Source organism: Saxophila tyrrhenica, assembly GCF_035928015.1.
Source record: "Saxophila tyrrhenica strain CCFEE 5935 chromosome Unknown scaffold_13, whole genome shotgun sequence".
Lineage (NCBI taxonomy): Eukaryota > Fungi > Ascomycota > Dothideomycetes > Mycosphaerellales > Extremaceae > Saxophila > Saxophila tyrrhenica.
In genome coordinates, this window is record NW_027041745.1 from 412,727 (window position 1) to 431,789 (window position 19,063).

Here is a 19,063-nt window from a genome sequence, read left to right on the forward strand (position 1 = left end):
CTATCGAGCAGTCACGAGACAGACGGAGAATAAGGAGACATTTCATTAATACCCATTCGTAACAGCAGGCCCACCACCCGTCAATCCCAACAACCCAGCAAACTCCCTCAAATCTATCACCAACTCCGCCGGCCGCTCCCACGCAGGAAACCTCACACGCCCTTCGCGTCTCTGCACCATGGCGACTCTAAAATACGCCTCTGTCCACTGCGGCGGCGTCTGCGCGTTCGCCGACCCAGGGTCATGAAAGTACGATATGCCAAGCGGTACGCCACAATGGCCCAGCCAGAGCGACGGCACGAGTTTCGAGGAGTTGACGAGCCAGCGTAATGCGACTTCTGGTCCGGGGAGCCAGTAGAGCATCGTCCAGTTGAGAAGGGCTGTTGGGTTCCATGCTGAGGCTAGGTCGTTTAGCTCGAGGTTTTGAGGACTGTGGGATGCCGCTGGGTTGCTGGGGGACCTGCCCGTTTGCGGAGTGGTGTATGTTTGAGGACTTATGGGTGAACGCCCCGGTGTCTGGGTGCGAAGGTATTCGGGGCTATTCCCGCCTGGGGATGATTGTGCTGGCGAACGCAGCGATGGTGGCCGGATCGCGTCCAGGATGAAAGCTAACAAACCTGAAGGAGAGTCGGCGAGGGCGTAGGCTGTCGTCTGCGGCCTCTCTGATATCCATTGACCAGCTCCTGGCGTCAACGATGGTGTGGTCTGGGCCGACCAATCTTCAGGGCCATAGCCAAACACCGACCTACAGATGAGATAGGTCAGCTTGACCAGTCGAAGTTTCAGCCAGAGGAATGGTGATGCCGCGAACCTCGGTGCCGGTACGTCCGGATTGACAGTATGTACAGCTACGCAGTTGTTTGGATGCGTCAGAGCGAGGATCCGGCAGATGTTGAAGCCCCTGTCGACAGTCGGTGTCAGCTCACGACTGGCCTTGTATGTGGAAGCGCTCATACCATCCTGTCCCATGCGCGATATATCTGTGGTATCCGAGCCCAGCCATAAGTGTGTTGAAGACTTCCGCGGTCGCCTGCATGTTGTTGCCAGCCTCTGCTATTGGATCGCTAAAGCCGAACCCAGATATGCTTGGGACCACGACGTTGAAGTTTTGAACGTCTTCGTCTCCGCGAGGCGGCGTCGCAATCGGGTCACATAGTGCATCGACGACCTTCGCTGCTGTGACGAAGCTCTCAGGGAAGCCGTGGACGAAGAGCAACGGAAGAGCATTGGGCGACTGCGACTTTTTGTGGACGAAATGGAGGCGCGTGCCATTGACCGGGACTCTGTATTGAGGCAGGGTATCGTTGTAGAACGACTCTTGAGCGCGCCAGTCGTAAGACTCAAGCCAATGGTCGATCAATGGCTCGAGGTCGTTCTTCGACACGCCATATTCGCCGGGTGATTGCGCGTTTCGTGGATCTCGAGGCAGGCGCGTGAGTTGCAGCTTCTGGCGGGTAAGGTCGAGGTACTTCTGCGACACGCTCATCCGATATGGCTGGATGCCATCGACTCCTCCTGTTGGCCGTGAGCCTGAAGCCATCTCTTCGTCAGTTCATTCGACTGAATTGCTTGCTGTTCAACCTCGGTCGGATCAGGCGGGATACGGTCAAAAGGAGCGCGCATCCAAATTTCTGTCTGCGATAGTAACCGAATCGGCGCTTTATGCCCTGTGACGGTCGTAGGGGGTCGAAGATGTCCTGTGTGCAAGAGCATCAAGCTCTGATCGGAGTCAACGGTTGACGGTCAACAAGACAAACATGGTATGTCCAAACTTCAACGATTCAAGACAATCGCAGTTCGACTGGCTCCGACATAACCTGCTTCGGACTTCAGCCGTTTATTATCAACGGCCCAGCATATCGAAGGGTCCCCTGGGCCTACAGACCCCAGGAGATTACCACGGCTGCCAAAGTACATCAAGCGACTACCCATTGACGTCGTCGTAACAGCACAGCCGAGAATTCGGGGCCTCCGTCGTGCACAAGACGTGGTGAACCACTGCGAACGTCGTTGTGCCATTGAAGTTTATAAGAGAGAAGGAAAGGTCATTGGTTCGGGGAGAAAAGGCCAATGTTGATCGACGCCGTTGTTCCTGGTTCAGGGCGCTTTTGCCACAGAGCACCGCCACAGGCGTGGCTTACGAGCAGGGGTTCTAGGCTCGAAAGCTTCCAGACATTCGTCTTCCTCCCTGCTATTTCTCTCTCAACAGTCCGGAAGAGGCAGTCCTTCGCTAGTATAGCAGATGTGCTACTGATGATCGTCTGGCGGACACGAGTGCGGTCGCTGAAAGTCGTCTAAGCGATGTAATCGTCACGACAAGATGCATACACTGACCAGCTGGTGCTCTGCCTTGGAAGGCTAACGTGGTGCCTTGCGTATCATTGCCATCATACCCTGCAGGGCATCTCTGTGGAACAACTAATAAGTGCGCCAACGATGAAATGTATGGCAGAGGTCGAACGAGCGTCTGGAGGCAGCGAGGCTGGAAATGACAAGGTAGCTTCCCAAAATGGAAGCTGTCGATACCCACGCAGCCTTGCACGGTCGCGAGTGCTCAAAGGTCAGGAACAACCATGTCTACCTTTACACCTAATCCAGAATTGGGGACGAAAACGTCCTCGTGAAAATTCCGGTTCGGGCTTAAAGCTTCGGCACAGCGACGATGCGCCTCATCAATCTATACACTTACGAGTTCAGAAGCTTCTACGGCAGCGAGATCCCGCAATATGCCATCCTCTCACACTGCTGGAGCGCGCACGAAATCTCCTACGACAAGTTCTGGAGACAAAAGGCCAGCTTTGTCGAATTCTGCCAGCACGTCCGGCGTCTAACCGGAAGCAGAGCAGTTCATTCCAGCACAGGGTGCGAGAAGATCGTCGGCTTCTGCCAATATGCTCGAAGTAGGCCTGCTCGAGCCTGGAATGAATCTGAGATGGACACACGGGAGACCTGGCTGGAATGGGGCTGGGTTGATACTTGTTGCATCGATGTTCGCAGCAGCGCTGAATTGTCTGAAGCTATTCAGTCTATGTACCCGTTTTACGAGTACGCTGCGGTGTGCTATGCATATATCGCAGATGTGCCTGCCGGGGCAAAGGCTGATACAGACTCTTTTTTCAACAGTAGATGGTTCAGACGAGGCTGGACTTTGCAGGAACTACTCGCGCCTTGGGATGTCATCTTCTGCAATGAGCAATGGGAGCTCATGGGACACAAATGCACACATGGCCCAGCGATACATGACGCCTGCGATCTACCGTCACACCTGAAGCTTCAATTTGGCGACTCCATTAAAAAGCATATTCAAAATGCATCTGGAATTGATGTCAAGTATCTACTAAGTCCACATGCTCCTCTGGCTGCAAGTGTGGCATGTAGGATGAGCTGGGCCGCACAGCGAGAGACCAAAAGAGTGGAAGACCAGGCTTATTCCCTGCTTGGAGTTTTCGATATCAACATGCCTATGTTGTACGGAGAAGGAAGGAAAGCTTTTCTACGACTGCAGCACCACATTCTTCAAACCTCCAACGACTCTTCCATATTCGCCTGGAATCGGGATTCTGTCCCAGGCCAGTCGATGGTTGCGTCTAGCCCGCAAGACTTCTCAGGATGTCGGGATGTGTACCGTGTCGAGAATGGTCGAGCTACCTTCGACCTCACGAAGAATGGCCTTGAGTTCCGTGGCACCGTCATAAAACGGAATAGGAGTTTCTACGTGATCAGGCTGGACTGTGTCTCGCCAGGCGGAACGCTAATCGAGGTGGCCATTCCGAATGCTATGACAATGAACGATGCACAATTCCAGCGCTTGAGCTACGGTTCTTACTTGAATAAAGCAGCCGGAGAGAAGCATTCGAACACGCAACAGGAGCCGGACCAGGCTGACTTCCTCTGTCTACGAGCCTCGGAGCCCATGCCGGGACCGCAGATCTTGCGACAACTATGCCATGAGCTCGATGTGGCGTTTCTTTCAAATAGCCTGCAAGGGCTCTCCCAAACGGTCGCCCAAAACTTTCTGCGGGATGTTGATGTAGATGACCTGAAGAAGCACCCCGTGTGGAAGCACATCGGCTGGGTTTATGACGCGGTTGCAGGAAGAGCTCTGGATCACGGCCAACGCGAGGGTGCCACTGATGTCGAAGAGTCAAACGCGGAATCGTGGCACGGTATCTTGGATAAGGCACGTCGATTGGCTAGTGCAGCCAAAAGGCAGTAAGGCGTGTTGTTGGACATTGACCAGGTTCGCAAGCAGTTCGTAAAGACCATTGTCTTGAAGACTGCAGTCCGGGGTAGGCCTCGGACAATCAGATCTTACTCCCACCACTAGCAGCACGCTTCCTCGCCCCATCCATCAACCTCCCGTCCTCAATAATGGCTCGCTCATGCCGCGCCTTCCCAATCTCACCGGCGACATCCCTAGCCACGACATCAAACAAAAACAGCTTGCCCTCCTTTCCAAGAAAAGTCGCAGTGACACTGACATCCTCTCCAACCTGCGTGGCAGCCGTATGCGTCATATCAACCCGAACACCGACGGACAACTGTCCTGGCGCTAGAAAGGCAACCAGCATTCTCGCGCTCACGACCTCCATCCAGCCTATTACTCGAGCGGTGGCCAGTACCTTGGCGTACACATCTTGGGGATTGGGAGACGTTTCGCTGGCTAGGTCACATTGCTGGACTTTGAAGTGGCCGGTGAGTGTTGAGCCGTCTTTTGGTTGTTGTGAAGATGCCATTGTGAGTCTTTGTTGGGTAGTGATTGCGAGTAATGTTTATGATCTGACAGCTCGTGTGCTGAGCGTGGTCACCTCGAATTCATTGCAACGGGGTCACATTGATTGGAAAGATGATATCTCGACACTTCCAAGGAAGAATGTTATCGAAGTCGCCCCCGCGATTCATCAGTCTGCAGCTGCCATGCGGGGCAGTGGGATGGCTGTAAACCACATGCAGGTACCGACCTTCGCGGAAACACTTAACCATGAGCCGATGAGCAGCGAGGTATCGAACAAGTACTCAAAGTATCCTCTTCTCCCGCGTAAGGTCTTCTAAAGCTCCGATTCAATCCCTATCTTCTACATTTTGCAACCTATTTTCTTTCAAATATCTTCTCGAAAAGATCTATCATCATCTCTTGGTTTAAAGCAGCAAATCAATTCGAAGACTGAATCGACCCATCATGGCACCCGCTGTCCGTCGCCCAGTGCGGATCGCAGGAGCATCTGGAGGCTTCTCGGACCGCGTCCATGCGATATCCAGGATAGCGTCCAACGAGGAGGTCGATGTCATCGTAGGAGACTGGCTCAGCGAGATGACAATGACGATACACGGGTCAGGCAAACAGAAAGCTCGCCAGGACCCTACAGCCGCGCAAAACGCCATGTTCGCCGAAAACTTCATGGACTGCTTTGAGCCCGCAATCGGAGACCTCCAGAGCAAAGGCATCAAGCTTGCCGTCAACGCCGGCGCTTCCGACACCGAGAAGCTCGCGCAGATTGTTAGAGACGCTTGTCATTCTCGCGGCTGGAACGATGTCAAGGTGGCGTGGATTGAGGGTGATGAGCAGACTGATAATGTGAAGAGGCTGATCAAGCAAGGCGAGACTTTTGAATCTCTCATGCATGGCCGGAAGATCCAGGACTGGGAGCACGAGATCATTTGTGCGCAATGCTATCTCGGTGGATTGGGTATTGCGGAGGCGCTGAAGCAGGGAGCCGATATTGTGATTGCTGGTCGAGTGGCGGATGCCGCTCCAACTATCGGTGCGGCTGCGTGAGTCTCGAATTTGTTATCAGAGGGAAGGCTCCGATCGACTGACCAATATTGCCTCGTAGGTGGTGGCACGAGTGGAACAACGACGACTTGGACGAACTGGCTGGCAGTCTGGCAAGTACTTGGCTAACCCTGCAAGAGTCACGACGTGCTGACTGAACCAGGTTGCCGGCCATCTGATCGAGTGCGCCAGCTATGTTACTGGCGGGTACTGTGCCGCCTTCAAAGACTTGATGAAGAAGAACAAGCACGTCAACCTAGGCTTTCCGATCGCCGCTGTGAACAATAAGGGCGAATGCACGCTCACCAAAGAGGCCAACACGGGCGGCATGGTGACTGTTGATTCGGTTTCCAGCCAGCTGCTGTACGAGATTCAGGGACCGCTGTACTATGGTTCAGATGTTGTCGCCCAGCTTGAAGGCATCCAGATGGAGCAGGTCGGTGAGGACGAAGTACGAGTAACTGGAATCAAGGGGGTTCCGCCACCGGACACGACGAAGGTCGGCATTTCTGGTTTCGCTGGCTGGCAGGCTGAGTATCATATCTATCTGGTCGGTCTTGACATTGACGAGAAGTGCAAGATGGCGGAAGGTAAGTCGTTCAGTCCCGAGGGCAGTGCTCCTTGCCCTTCGCTGATAGTGGTGTGCAGACCAGATCAAGTGGGAGCTCGGCGAGGAGAGACTCAAGAAGTTCTCATGTCTGAAGTTCATGCGCAACGGCGAGAGCCCGATCGATGCCCGGAACCAGGACATCGCCACGGTCGACTTCCGAATCTTCGCGCAGAGCAGGGACAGGGACTTGCTTCGCATGAGAAATCCAGAAGGCTTCTTCAGAATCTCAATGGTACCGATCGCACCCGACTTTTGTTGGACACTGCTAATCCTTGCTCTCTTCTGTGCGCAGGTCAACTTCCTCATGTCATGTCCTGGCGCCTCTTTGGGCAACGACATGTGTGTTCCCAAGTCTTCCCTCTTCACTGCTTGGAACCTGCGCTGACGCTTTTGATGAATAGGCGACAAGCAGAAGGAAAGCCGTTCTACGAGTATTGGCCAGCTCTTCTGCCAGTGAGTTCGAGCTGTCAATCGCAGGACGATTAAGACCTTCAAGATGAATACTGACCAGTTCTCTTCTCGTGCAACAGCAAAGTGAGGTCCAGCACCGTGTGCACATGCTCTGGAGTGGCGACGTGATCGACATGCCCGCCCCGACCAACACCAGCAAGCACAAGCGCCAACAGCCATCGTACGAAACTGAGGGTGCCGTTGATCTCTCAAAGTACGGCGAGACCGTTCGAGCACCACTTGGTAAGGTTGTGCTCGGTCGCTCCGGAGACAAAGCATCTGACTGCAATGTCGGCTTCTTCGTGCGCCCTTCTCCGGACAACGAGCTCTGGGACTGGCTGCGGTCGACTTTGACTGTGAAAAGGGTGAAGCAGATGCTAGGTCCTGAAGAAGTGCACAAGTTTCGCAAGCCAGAGTTGAGGGTTGATCGATTTGAGATGCCTGGGATCCGGGCTGTGCATTTCTTGCTGCATGATCATCTTGATCGGGGGTATGATAGTTGTTCGACGTACGACACGCTTGGGAAGAACTGTTTGGAGTACTTGAGGTAAGGCGTTGACCCGCAGAAATGCCCTGTCAAGACACTCGCTGACATTTTTTTGCAGGGCCAAAACGGTCGATATGCCGAAGCATTTCCTGGAGCAGTATACCATTTAGGCTGTCAACCGAGGTGTCGTTGTATATAGAGCAAGCCATTGCTTCTGTAGGCTGGGTCCAGACAGCATCTATTCGGATCGATCACCCATGCATCTTTCATCCGTCCAGTAGGCCAAAGTCCAGCAGGACAGGAAACTTGTCGGCTCCAGGTGAATCTCTCCTCACGAAGACGCTGATGCCAGGACCGTGCGCAGAGAACAAGCCGGAGCCTTTTCTGTCGATTAAGACGTCTTCCGGGGCGTAGCCTAAGACATCAAACCAGCGCTCTCCGGGCTTACCAATCTGCATCTGGATGGTGTTGACTACCCTTGGCTGAATGCTGAGTACCACCACACAACCTGGGTGCGAGCTGTCGCCGGCACGTGTCCATCCGATGCAGCTCGGTGAGGTCCAGTAGTCTTGTTGCGGCCCAAAAGCGAACAGCTTCCGGCACATCATCAACTCTGCCAGAAGACTTCTCCTGGCGGTGCCTTCTACGTTGAAAGCCTCACGTGAGACTCCTACAGGAGATTCAGAGAGAGGACCCTGCGTCCCGAAGAGGTCACCCCAGAACAAGCACGGCAGTCCATCTTTTCGCAGGAGGATGAAAGCGTAGAATAGCAACTTGAGTCTCGAGTCGATCGGTGTAGCTAACGCCTGTCCAGGCTGCGTATCATGGTTCGTGATTAGCGTTGCTGTCTGATCTGGTCGTGCTGCGAGGAGGCTGTTGCGAAGAAGTGTCCGAAGGTCTGGGGTTTCAATGGCTGCTGGCCGTACCAACGGGGAGCGGTTGGGCGTGCTCTTAGGGTGACTAGCTTTGGAGATGGCGTCTGACAAGTTCGCGAAGTTGTAGAACAGCGGCGCATCGAACGCGTACACCCGCGGACCACCAGAAGGCTGCTTCACCGCGTCTAGCCACTTCGTGATTCGCTGTACTTCTCCAGTCCAGAATTCTGCAACGACAAAGGCCTCCTTGCCAGTCTTCTCTCGCTGGGCCTTGCCGATCGAACCTATCCACTCGCGCATAAAGGAGTAGGAAATGTGTCGGGCGCCGTCTAGCCTGAAGCCGTCGACTCCAATGGAATCAATCATCCATGTGCCCCAGTTGAGGACATCTCTCCTGACTTCGGGATGTGTGTAGTCGATGTTACTGAACATCAGAAAGTCGTCATTGCCGTCCAGATCATCCGCATCCTCTGACCAACCTTTACCTGGTCGTCTTGGTGGTGCGATCTTAGTAGACCTGCTTGGAATAGTGGCTCCAGGACGCTTTTTCGCGCTCTGTCGAATCTTTTGGAATAGCCCTCGTGGAGGAGTCAAGGTGTCAGGTCCAGGCGGATCGATGAGTTTGAAAATGGCCTTCTTGTGCTCCCGGTGCTCGTAGTCCGTCCCATTGAAGTGTTCAGCACGCCACTGCATCTTACTATGCGACGTGTCAGCCTGCTGACGCCCAGGATAGCTGAAGCGCAGCCAGGCCTCGATTTTCTTGGGCGGGCAGATCTCCACTCGCCGGTCTGTATTGCGGGTACATCGTCAGCTTGGTACAGACCAGGCATAGTGTCGGTGCAATGGAGGTCACGCACCCTGCTCGTCAACTTCAACAGCCCAAACCTCCTCCGTAGCTTCAGCACCAGCTTTGTGATTGAGTACGGCGTCCCAGATGATGTCTATCTGAACTTCGGCAGCTTTCTTGATAAGGCTGGTCAACTGCTCAATGTCGCCCCATTTCGTCCTTCGTCTTCCTTGTTGGTCAAACTCTCCAAGGTCCCACAGATCGTAGATATCGTATCCGTTGCCGTCCAGGTTCATCGCCTTGCAGCCAGGCGGGAGCCATAGCGAGGTCACACCAAAGTGAGAAAGCAGAGGCAGTAGCCGGGTTAAGCTTTCGTAGTGATTGTGCGAGCTGTGCCATTCGAAGCCTTCCATGAGCATCTTATTGGATGTTCCCGACATGATAGAGATGGTGATGCCTTAATAGATGTAACGAAGAAAGAATGCTAATGAAGAAGAACAAATTTCTCTGCACACCTACCGCGCCTCGTGTCATCAAGCGGGCCGCGGCCTGGATGTTCCATACAAGATTCGTGCACCGTAGAGCGACTTTGACGCACGATCTTTACCGCAGTGACGGGGTTCGAAAGAGAAGACAGGTTTTCTATGCCGCGTCTGTGAAGGGGAGGCGCGTCAGCACAGCCCGAAGATTTGCCGCTGCTTCACGCGCATCCCATGATCGTCATCCTCTACCCTTCACTCAAGCGTATTTCCGACAACAGGCGATACATCGGACGAAGCCACGTAGATGCCACACCAAAGGAATTCTGTGAGGCACATGGAGTGAGTAAAAGGTAAGTCGCTGCTCTGTTTTCCTCTTCCGTGCTTGGCTGTCAAGTAAGAGTACAGTGTTCCGCAAGAGCTATGCTATCCCTTTATCAATTCTACAGCTCATTGGAACGGTATATCAAGAGCAGAGGGCTTTCCTTTCTATCCGTCGTGGTTGACAGTGTCTTAGGTTGCCTTGCCACCATCACCTCGTCGAAGCTTTCCTTGATGTTTGTGAAAGACCGGACTGTATCCGAACTCTCGAGCCCAGACAAGCTCCAAGGAGCCCCATGACGAATCCCAAGCTCATCTCACCCATCTCACTTGCTCGCCGAGCAGCCGGTGGAACATCACCTGAAGACGCCGACCCAGCCCCAGCCCCAGCCGCCATCTTCTCACTCAACCCAACACCCCTCCCAGTCGTCGCGAGCACAATCCCACTCCTACAGCTCGTCAAGTCCCGAGCTATCCCCACATCCCCCCAAAGAAGCCAAAGACAATGGACCCAAGCCCCGACCCACCCCCTCTGGCTCCAGGATAATCCGGCCCCGAAGACCCAACGACCCCAGGCGCCGGCGACGCGGCAGGCGAAAGCGAATGATAGACTGTCGCGATAACCTCCCCGGGGCGACGCGCATAGCAGGCCCAATCCCCCGCGCCGGGCCCGGAGGCCGGGGCGAAGCAGCCGGCGGGGCCGATGTTGTTGCACTGGTGTCGCGTATCAGTCTTAAACCCTTCGTATTGGAAGGTGGCAGAGGGTCAGGGTTTTGATTAGGGGAGGAAGGGAAGTACGCACGCAGGTACCGCACGAAGGAAAATAAGCCTGTCCGTAAGGGCAGGATTGACGTTTCTCGAAGCTGTCCTTTGGGGCTGCAGAGACGAGGGAGGCGAGGGCATGGAGGGCAAGGGCGAAGAGGAATTTGCTGGCTATCATACTGGAAGGGAATTAATGCAACTCGTCGTTGTTGTCAACCAAGGCTTTGGACGAGAAGATGCTTACAAGGTTCCCGTCGCATGAGCGCAGCGCCGGAAGCACTTCTTATAGGTACGCAGCCACTCATCGCGGGATGCGGCCACCCACGCATCGAGGCCAGGTTTTCCTACCTCTCTCCCTCTCCCACGTGAAGAAGGGCACAGCTCTCCAGCGCCCTCTCCTTCGCTCGATCCGTTTCACGTAGGCGAAGCCACGTATAAAGTCGTTGCCAAGCCATGTAGAAAGGGAAGGATGTTGCTTTTTTCGAGGCGCTTAACGTAGATGACAGGGTATCTGCGATTCATGGGAAAGCAGCTGCATGTGCTCGAGCGAAATCCGCCTATAACAGCAAGCCTTTCGAGCCGGGACCCAAACACGTGACCGAGCCAGCTGCGTCCACAAAGGGTCCAGACCCTGAGGTGTCCATGGCGACTCGCCTTTCTGTGCCTTCCCCAGTAGGCGGGCCGCGGGATGTTTTCTCATCACTTCCGTGACGATATTGTCTCAGCCTTGCGAGAAAGGTGCCCGATCGCTCGCTTTATATGTCGCTGGGGCCGAGATCGTCCTTCCGGGAAATGTGTGAAGGAGCAAGTAGACAGTAAGTTCGCTCTACTATTCCTCTCGAGAGCTATCACGTAAGACTACAGCGTACCGAAAGAGCTATAAGACTACTCTGCCACGCCTTTAACGATCCTACATTACAACGAGATCCCGTGGCCATGGAGGATAGTGCAAGACACCCTTTGCGTCCAGCTCGAGCCTCAGACTCTAAAGCTGTCAACAGACCAGCGTCCGGACCTGAGCTTTCCTTCCTCATATTCGAGCCCTTTCATCCTCCCTCTCAAGCCCAAAGAACAGCTCCGAGTAACCCCATCACCAACCCCAACCCCGAGCTCACCCCACCCACCCCTCTCGCGCCGCCAATAGCCGGCGGCAGCCCACTCGAAGACGCTGCCCCAGCCCCGTCCGCCGTCGTCGAGGGAAACCCAAAGCTCTGAGTCGTAGTCGGCACCATCCCGCCACCACCATAGCTCGTGCTCGACCCTCCCCCAAATACGTTGGAGGAGCCCCTCCCATACCCCGGTGATGAAGGCGAGGATGACGTATACGCCCCACCACCCGTCGACGACGACCCATACGAGCTCGATGTAGGAGAATAGTACGGTGTCGACGAACTCTCACCACCGACTCCCGCGCTCCCCGAAGCAGAAGGAGAGGGATAGGTCGCGCTACTCCCTCCCCCCACCGCACTCGAAACAAAGATCGTCGCCACGACTTCACCGGGCGGATACGGATAGCACGCCCATTCTCCGGCGTCCGGGCCCTCGACTGGGGCGTAGCAGCCTGCTGTGCCTAGGTTGTCGCACTGTATGACCATGTCAGTGCGTGCTGGATGGGAAAGGGGAGGCAGGGGGGGGGAGTGACGCACGCAACCACCACAGGGAGAAAAGTAGCCCTGTCCGTAAGGGCACGTCTGGCGTTTATCGACGCCATCTTTCTGCGCTCCGAAGGCGAGTTGGGCGAGGAGGGCGAGCGTGAGGAGCGCGATAGCCATGGTGGTAGTATCTTTGGGGCGGAGTGTTGTGAAAGCAAGGCTGTAGAGATGCGCACAAGGCTCGCCGAGCATAAGTGCAGCGCAGGAGGCCCATCTTATATAGATAGCCTCAGTCTCCCCCTCACAGCCTGATCCCATTACCTCCTGCACCGCCGCCGCCACATGAAAAGACAACACCTGCATCCTGCATCTGCAGCCTTCTCGCGCTGTTTCAAACCGCGAAAAAAGTATCCAAAATCGTGGCCAAGTGCCCAAGAAGGAAGGGAGTTGCCGTTTTGAGATGTCAATATAGCCTCGTGGCCTGATCTTTGTCTCAGCCTTGTGGGAAGGTGGACGATCGACCATTTCAATTCGCTGGAATCGAGGACGAGGTTCCGGGGAATTCGGGGGCTGTGACTCGTTAGATACATGTAGAGGAAAGTAAGAAAAAAGAAGCGTCAACAAGATGGGGCACTGGTACAAGGCTGACAACCTAGCAATCGAGCACTACACGTGCTTCCACGAGCCAACGCCTTGCTGTCAAAATACACCATGCCCAAGAGTCTCTTCAGCCAGAGCTCAGCCGTCAAGGAATCGCCAAACACCACCCAAGCCGACATCCAGTCGCTCATCTTTCCCACGAGACTGGACACTTTCGATCATTCACAACCAGTCGACCATAGCATTCTCCCTCGCCAACCGCCTGGCTCTCGCTGCCCCATCTTGCCGCTCGTCGTCAAGACCATCATCCTACAATGCCCTCGCCTTCCCCTTCCCCTTCCCCACCTTCTCCGTCTCCCCGATCAACCCCATCCCCTTCGTGATCACACCACTCACCCTCCCCGTCCCCCCAGGCAACGCACCATCGTACGTCGGCTCCTCCGCCTTCTCCAGATCCTCCCAGCCCTCCCGCAAACCCCACGCAAACCGCAGCGCATCCAACTCCCGCACCGGCATCCGCTGCACAATTTTACCGATCCAGCTATCAGTCGTATGCATCATCACGTTCTTCAGCGCGGTGCGACGCTTCTCGAACCAGAGCGAGCCTCGGCTCGAAAAGCGCTCAAAGCTGAGGAGGGCGGATTGGTCGAAACCTCCGAAGTTGGGGAGGAGGACGTAGCCGCAGGACTTGAGCTCGAGTGTTTGAAGGGCGGACTCTGGACGCTCGGGGTGTTGTTCCTCCCATGCTGCTGGGGCGGGGAGGTAGTCGTTGAAGACGGGGCCGGGAGAGATTTTGTTGAGAACGTCGGGCCATAAGCCTTCGCCGTGTCCGAGGCTCCAGTGAGCGTTGAATTCGACGGGGGCGGGGTGGATATTGAGTGGGTTGATCTGGATTGGAGCAGCACCGTTCACACCACCAGCTTGAGCCGTGAGAGCGAAGTTAACCTGGGTCCAATTCGGACCAATGGCCTGGTTCGCTGGAGGTACTAGCGGATTCGGCGCGTTCTGGTTGCCGTTATGCCCAAACACTAGTTGCTGCATCTGTTGGTTCCCCTGCTGAATTTGCTGCAGGTGTTGATGTACTTGCGCAAAGAGTGCGGCATGCTGACCTTGTGCATTCTGTGGGACGTTGAAGTTCTGAACGGCCGCGACTGCGTTGTCATTAGTAACGTTCCGTGGATGCGTTGTAAGCGACACCGAATCGAGCGTGAGCTTCTTCAACGCCATCCCCTCATGCTTCTTCACTAGACTCTCCAACACAACCGGCGTAACCCAGCAGTTGGACAGCGTGAGATGCTCAACATGGCTGAACACCATGACATGCATGCCGCTGTTCTCGGTACAGCGGTTCCGCGGGATGATGGGTGCAGGAAGGAGACCGTTGTTGCGTCCGCAGATGCCTTCAGCGTGCTCACCGCCACCGACCCAGCCGATGGTGAGTTTCTTGATCGTCTGGCGTTGGGCGATGCGTTGCTGCAGTAGGCCGTTGTGGAATTGGTCGACGGCCGCTGATGGCCACACGGGTTGCTCAACCACCGCAGCGGAGCTATCCTTGTCGACGGAACGCCAATCGGGGCTGATTTGCAGATTCACGTCGGCGAGACAGGGCAGTGCGGCCCAGATGTAAGGGCGGGACAGCATGGGAACAAAGCGGCTGGAAAGCTTTGCGATATTGAGGGTCGTGACCTGCTTGAAGATGTTCGGGTTGTCGATAACCGCCAGCATGTAGGACTCCAGGAATGCTTGCTGGGCCCACTGGGTCTCGAGCAACCACTCTTTCTGCTCCTGCTTCAGGTGACACGGCGCAAGTGGCAGTGTGCCCGTGTCAAATCCGCAGTCAGCTCGGTCGGTAGTGAAGACAACGCCGTCAGCATGAGTAGGCTCCTTGGGGCTGTCTGTCGAGACGATCCTTGATGCCGACACAGTTGGCCACAGACCGACGTCTGAGTACTCCCCAAGCTTACTGAGACTGAGCACAGGAGTTGGCGAGGTGTCGAGCGTGATCTCCTTCATGTTTGACGTCGGGTGGAAAGCAAGTTGAGAGTTCTTCAGAGCCGACCAAAATTGACCGGCAGCTTGAAGCGCATGGTCCGGAACGTTGTAGACCGAGCCAAATACAGGGGACTGGCGCTCAAACACTCTTGCCCGCACCGACTTGTCTGGCCCGCTCAGCCACCCGAGACCGCTGTCGAGCGCAAGCCCGAGCTCCCTGACATGCTCAAGGTTCGAGAAAGCGGCTTTCATGCGTGAGGTCTCGTCGGCGGTGTTCTCCAGACCGGCAAGATTGGCGAAACGTGCGTAGTGCTGCGCGGGCCACTCGTATGAGCCGTGGTACGAAGTGACTTCGTCAAGCACCTTCTTATTGAGTGGCTGACAGAGCTGCTTCTCCGACACCTCGAAACTCATGCCGAAGCGTCTAATGTGTGGGCCGAAGCCCTGGAAGACTCGGAGGCCGTGTCCCTTATACACCTTGCCATCCTGGTCGACCTTTGCGTTCTGCCAATGCAGGCCGGGCGGGTCTGGATATTGCTCAACTACCCTCGCTTTGCCCTTGCCTTTGTCGATAGGTCTTGTTTGAGATTTGGCGAGCTTGTTTCTGTCATCGATCATGTCGTAGAGCTCGGTGTTAAAGGGAACGACAGACGTATGGAAAAGCGAGCGCGAGACCTTCTGCTCGAATTCTCTGTTGACCAGACGCATCGACATCACGTCATCGCGGGCAAGACTGTCGGTAATGAGATCAAAGAGCTCCACCGGAAGCCTCTCGCGCGGCCAAGCGACGCTGCCGGACTGCTGCGTCTGCTGCGTCTGTTGCGTGTGGTTCCGGTGCTCTGGTAGGACCGTCAGATAATCGCTGTTCTCAACATTTATGCGACCTCTGGATGCTGGAGCAAGCGCTAGATACCGGACCTGATCAGAAAACTTGGGAGAAGTGTTAGACGTAGGACAGGCTTCGCTGTGGCGCGATACGAGCACGGCGGAGAACTTTCGACCTTCCGCTTCCCGACGGCGTTTTTTGAATGCTTCTTTTGTCCGGAATGCGGAGGTTGAGAAGACGTCTGCGTTGGTCTGGAAATTGTCGGGAGAAGGGCCCCGAGCGACCCGCTCCAGTATGTCGAGTGCGATATCTTCATCGTCCGAGTACTCCTGCACCTGTTCTGATAGATCTGGAGTTGCGCGATCTGAACTGGTGAAATCACCTGTCGCGAACACCTGCTTCGCCTCGATGGTAGGGACGTCACCGTCATACTGATATCGGCTCACAGCATTGGAGCTGCTTTGAATGGCCTTACCAGGAGGCTTTTCCGTCGGCGACGATGCTTTTCTCTTAGAGCGCATGAGGCCTGGCGGATTGAATGGCGCGGCCTCTGGGTTGAAGGGCGAGGCCATATTGCGTCTTTCTGATTGAGCTTGCACCCAGCGCGTAGTGCTTCTGGTATTGCGGCCTCTCAACATGTGAGAAGGGGCGAATTCGCCGCTGCGCACAACGGCGCGACCGTAGATGCCCACGTCCAAATCCCTGGCTGGTCTCAGATCGGGACTCCCAGCATTGGGTTCGCTAGCTTCTGGGGGTGGTGAAGAGGTAGTAGTCCAGGACATCTGAGAGGAAGGAGTCTCGGGTTGATCCGGAGTGATGTCCATGGTGAAATGTGACCGGCCGTGCGACATTCACACAGCGTCACGTGCAGCGGTCGGTGGATCTGATTTGGTTCGAGTGAACGTCTTTCATGCGCTTTCACTATTCTAATGTTGGTGACAGCTTTCCTGGCACGCAAACGCAAACAATATCGCCGTCTGTGAGGCAACGACGGCGGTAATGTCAATGAATGGCTGTTCCAACTGCGACACGGTCACTGTCATGTGACTTCTGCTCTGAACGAGAGACGCAGTGCTGACAGCGAAGTGAAGTGAAGTGGAAGATGTCTGCAGACTGACTTTGTTGTTTGCTGAAGTTGCTCGAAGCTGCACTCTTAAGGAAGGCATGAGTGCCAAGCCTTGCTGATGACCACCCCCTCGCTGCTCTATCTCGACCTTTTCCAACAACCTGACGACTGCGAGCTCGCCAATTGGTCTCAATCCTTTCAAGATTCACTCGAGCACCATGGTAACATGATGCGCCAGAACAACTATGACGGTAACTCGCAGGGCTTCATCTGGTGGTAAGACACAGCGAAGATATGGCGGTTCTTACCCAACGGTCTCACAGCGCCGGATGAGGCCGCGATGAAGCAGGCCTTCTCTGCATGCTATAAGGTCTGCCGCAGTCTCGGGAACGTCTTGCAGAGGACACGGTCAAGCGGTTCCGATATGCATCTGATGTGGTGGCCATCGTGCCGTGCCACGGACAGCGACGCCTCAATCCCATACGTGGCGCCAAGCTGAGACATGTGCGCTGCACGCGTGTTGCATGGGTACGACGTACTGCCATCTATGTAATCTTGTACATACTCAGCATAACCATACATATCAGACACCACCGCTCTTCTTCTGGCCCTGTAGTTCCGCGCCCAAACAGTAGCAGCAATACAGGTACACAGGCGACAGCACGCCCGCCGGCAAGATGAGCAGCAAGATGAAGGGCATATCCCGCTTCACGGGCTTCTTGGGGCGGTCGAAGAGTAAGAGGGCATGCCTTATGAAGTATCTAAACAGCGTGTAGACTGACAATACTGTTCTGTAGGCGTCGCCTCACCGTCCAACTCCAACGCCGCCCCGCGAGGCACCCTCTTGGACGCCCCCGTCGACTCGCCAGACGCAAACGTAGTAGGAAGTGTCCGCCAATTCTGTGAATCAGGCAGCATGTCACAAGGAGGCGAGGAAGTCCTACATCTCCCAGTCATCGTGGAAGCAGCAGAGTCATCCCCCACAGCAGCAGCATCAGCGGCGCGACAGATCCGTACATATCTCACCCGGGAGTGGTCGGTGAAGTCATACGTGCAGTACAACGCAGTCATGTTGATACGCATACTGAGCGACAACCCCGGCCCGAGCTTCACGCGCAACTTCGACAAGGCGTTTGTGAGCACGATCAAAGAGGTGTTGAGAAATTGCAAGGATGGAAGTACACAGCAGATATTGCGGGAGACGCTAGATAATTTGGAAGCGAACAAGTCGCTGCAGGAAGGGCTGGAAGGTTTGATCATGATGTGGCGGAAGGAGAAGGGTAGCCAGGCGAGGCTCAGTCAACAAGGCCCATATGGCGGCTTTCCACCACCGCAGCAGGGAGGGAATGTGTACGGTCAATCCACTTACGACGGACGACCGCCATTCCAGCAGCGGGCTTCGTCTCATCGACAACTACCACCGCAGCAAGAACTTGCCAGCCGGATAGAGGAGGCACGAAACACTGCCAAGATACTACTCCAGCTCATCCAGTCAACTCCACCAGAGGAAGTGGTGAACAACGACCTCCTCGCCGAGTTTGCGGATAGATGTCAGTCTGCGCAGAGGAGTATGCAGGGTTTCATCAACTGCAATGCGCCGCCCCCAGACGACGACACAATGTTGACGCTCATTGAGACGAACGAGCAGCTCAGTCTGGCTTCGTCGAGACACCACCGAGCACAGTTATCAGCGAGGAAGGCTATGGGACTGAGCCCGAGTCCGCACCAGCAGAACCTCAATGCGGCGGCCAGTCCCGCGAATGGACCATATCAACCACCCGCAGCACCTCCGCCAGCGCAGGCCCAGTCTGACAACCTCTTCGCACAACCCCAGCCGCCACCTCAACAACCACCACAGCCCTACAATCATAACCTGTTCACCCCCAGCAGCCGTCAAGAAGAGCCCATCCAACCACCACCCGGCCCACCCCCCGGTCTCCTCGACCGCCTCAACTCCCGCGAAGCCCAGCAATCCCCTCCGCACTCCCCACCCGCCCAATTCTCCTCCACCCAGCCCCCCCAAGCCAGCAACCCCTTTGCCGACCCCGTCGACCACGACACCTACCACTCCCAACCACCCTATCCCGCCCACCGACCACACAGCCAAACTTTCTCAATAAACGCTGAACCCTCTTACCCTTCGAATTCAGCACCGGCTCCGCCGCAGCAGGAACGTCCAGCGCTTGGGGCGTGGCATAATAGTACTATCACCCCGTCGTTTCTGGGGAGGCAGGATGATGCGGCGCAGGGGATGACGATGCATGGGGCGGGCGCTGGGGCGGGGGTGGAGGAGATTGATGGACATTCCGAGGTTGGGAGGACGGGGGCGTATGATGTTAGTCCTGTGGAGGCGAGGCAAGGGGGTGGGAGGTTCGGGGGTCGGTAACGGAAGAGGCATGATAGATGAACTGTGTAGTGAAGCGATTGTGCGCGCAGATTGACT

General features: G+C 55.5%; 7 protein-coding genes across 7 annotated transcripts; 3 read left to right on the forward strand and 4 right to left on the reverse strand.

Moving 5' to 3' along the window:
- Positions 1-45: 45 nt before the first annotated feature.
- Positions 46-1,540, reverse strand: LTR77_008154 (uncharacterized protein; the record flags this gene model as incomplete). Its single annotated transcript, XM_064805388.1, has 2 exons — positions 46-901; positions 957-1,540. The coding sequence occupies 2 exons, from the start codon at positions 1,538-1,540 to the stop codon at positions 46-48; spliced, it is 1,440 nt and encodes a 479-aa protein (XP_064656493.1).
- Positions 1,541-2,662: 1,122 nt separating this feature from the next.
- LTR77_008155 (uncharacterized protein) lies at positions 2,663-4,556 on the forward strand (the record flags this gene model as incomplete). Its single annotated transcript, XM_064805389.1, has 2 exons — positions 2,663-4,212; positions 4,328-4,556. The coding sequence occupies 2 exons, from the start codon at positions 2,663-2,665 to the stop codon at positions 4,554-4,556; spliced, it is 1,779 nt and encodes a 592-aa protein (XP_064656494.1).
- A 623-nt stretch (positions 4,557-5,179) lies between these two features.
- On the forward strand, positions 5,180-7,490 carry LTR77_008156 (uncharacterized protein; the record flags this gene model as incomplete). Its single annotated transcript, XM_064805390.1, has 7 exons — positions 5,180-5,772; positions 5,966-6,363; positions 6,422-6,615; positions 6,676-6,722; positions 6,785-6,836; positions 6,914-7,380; positions 7,439-7,490. 7 exons carry the CDS (start codon positions 5,180-5,182, stop codon positions 7,488-7,490), a joined length of 1,803 nt encoding a protein of 600 aa, XP_064656495.1.
- A 96-nt stretch (positions 7,491-7,586) lies between these two features.
- On the reverse strand, positions 7,587-9,422 carry LTR77_008157 (uncharacterized protein; the record flags this gene model as incomplete). Its single annotated transcript, XM_064805391.1, has 2 exons — positions 7,587-8,983; positions 9,053-9,422. 2 exons carry the CDS (start codon positions 9,420-9,422, stop codon positions 7,587-7,589), a joined length of 1,767 nt encoding a protein of 588 aa, XP_064656496.1.
- Positions 9,423-11,602: 2,180 nt separating this feature from the next.
- Positions 11,603-12,316, reverse strand: LTR77_008158 (uncharacterized protein; the record flags this gene model as incomplete). Its single annotated transcript, XM_064805392.1, has 2 exons — positions 11,603-12,127; positions 12,191-12,316. 2 exons carry the CDS (start codon positions 12,314-12,316, stop codon positions 11,603-11,605), a joined length of 651 nt encoding a protein of 216 aa, XP_064656497.1.
- A 729-nt stretch (positions 12,317-13,045) lies between these two features.
- LTR77_008159 (uncharacterized protein) lies at positions 13,046-16,378 on the reverse strand (the record flags this gene model as incomplete). The annotated part of the gene is made up of 1 exon (XM_064805393.1): positions 13,046-16,378. One exon carries the CDS (start codon positions 16,376-16,378, stop codon positions 13,046-13,048), a length of 3,333 nt encoding a protein of 1,110 aa, XP_064656498.1.
- A 919-nt stretch (positions 16,379-17,297) lies between these two features.
- LTR77_008160 (uncharacterized protein) lies at positions 17,298-19,006 on the forward strand (the record flags this gene model as incomplete). Its single annotated transcript, XM_064805394.1, has 2 exons — positions 17,298-17,355; positions 17,418-19,006. The coding sequence occupies 2 exons, from the start codon at positions 17,298-17,300 to the stop codon at positions 19,004-19,006; spliced, it is 1,647 nt and encodes a 548-aa protein (XP_064656499.1).
- Positions 19,007-19,063: the final 57 nt, after the last annotated feature.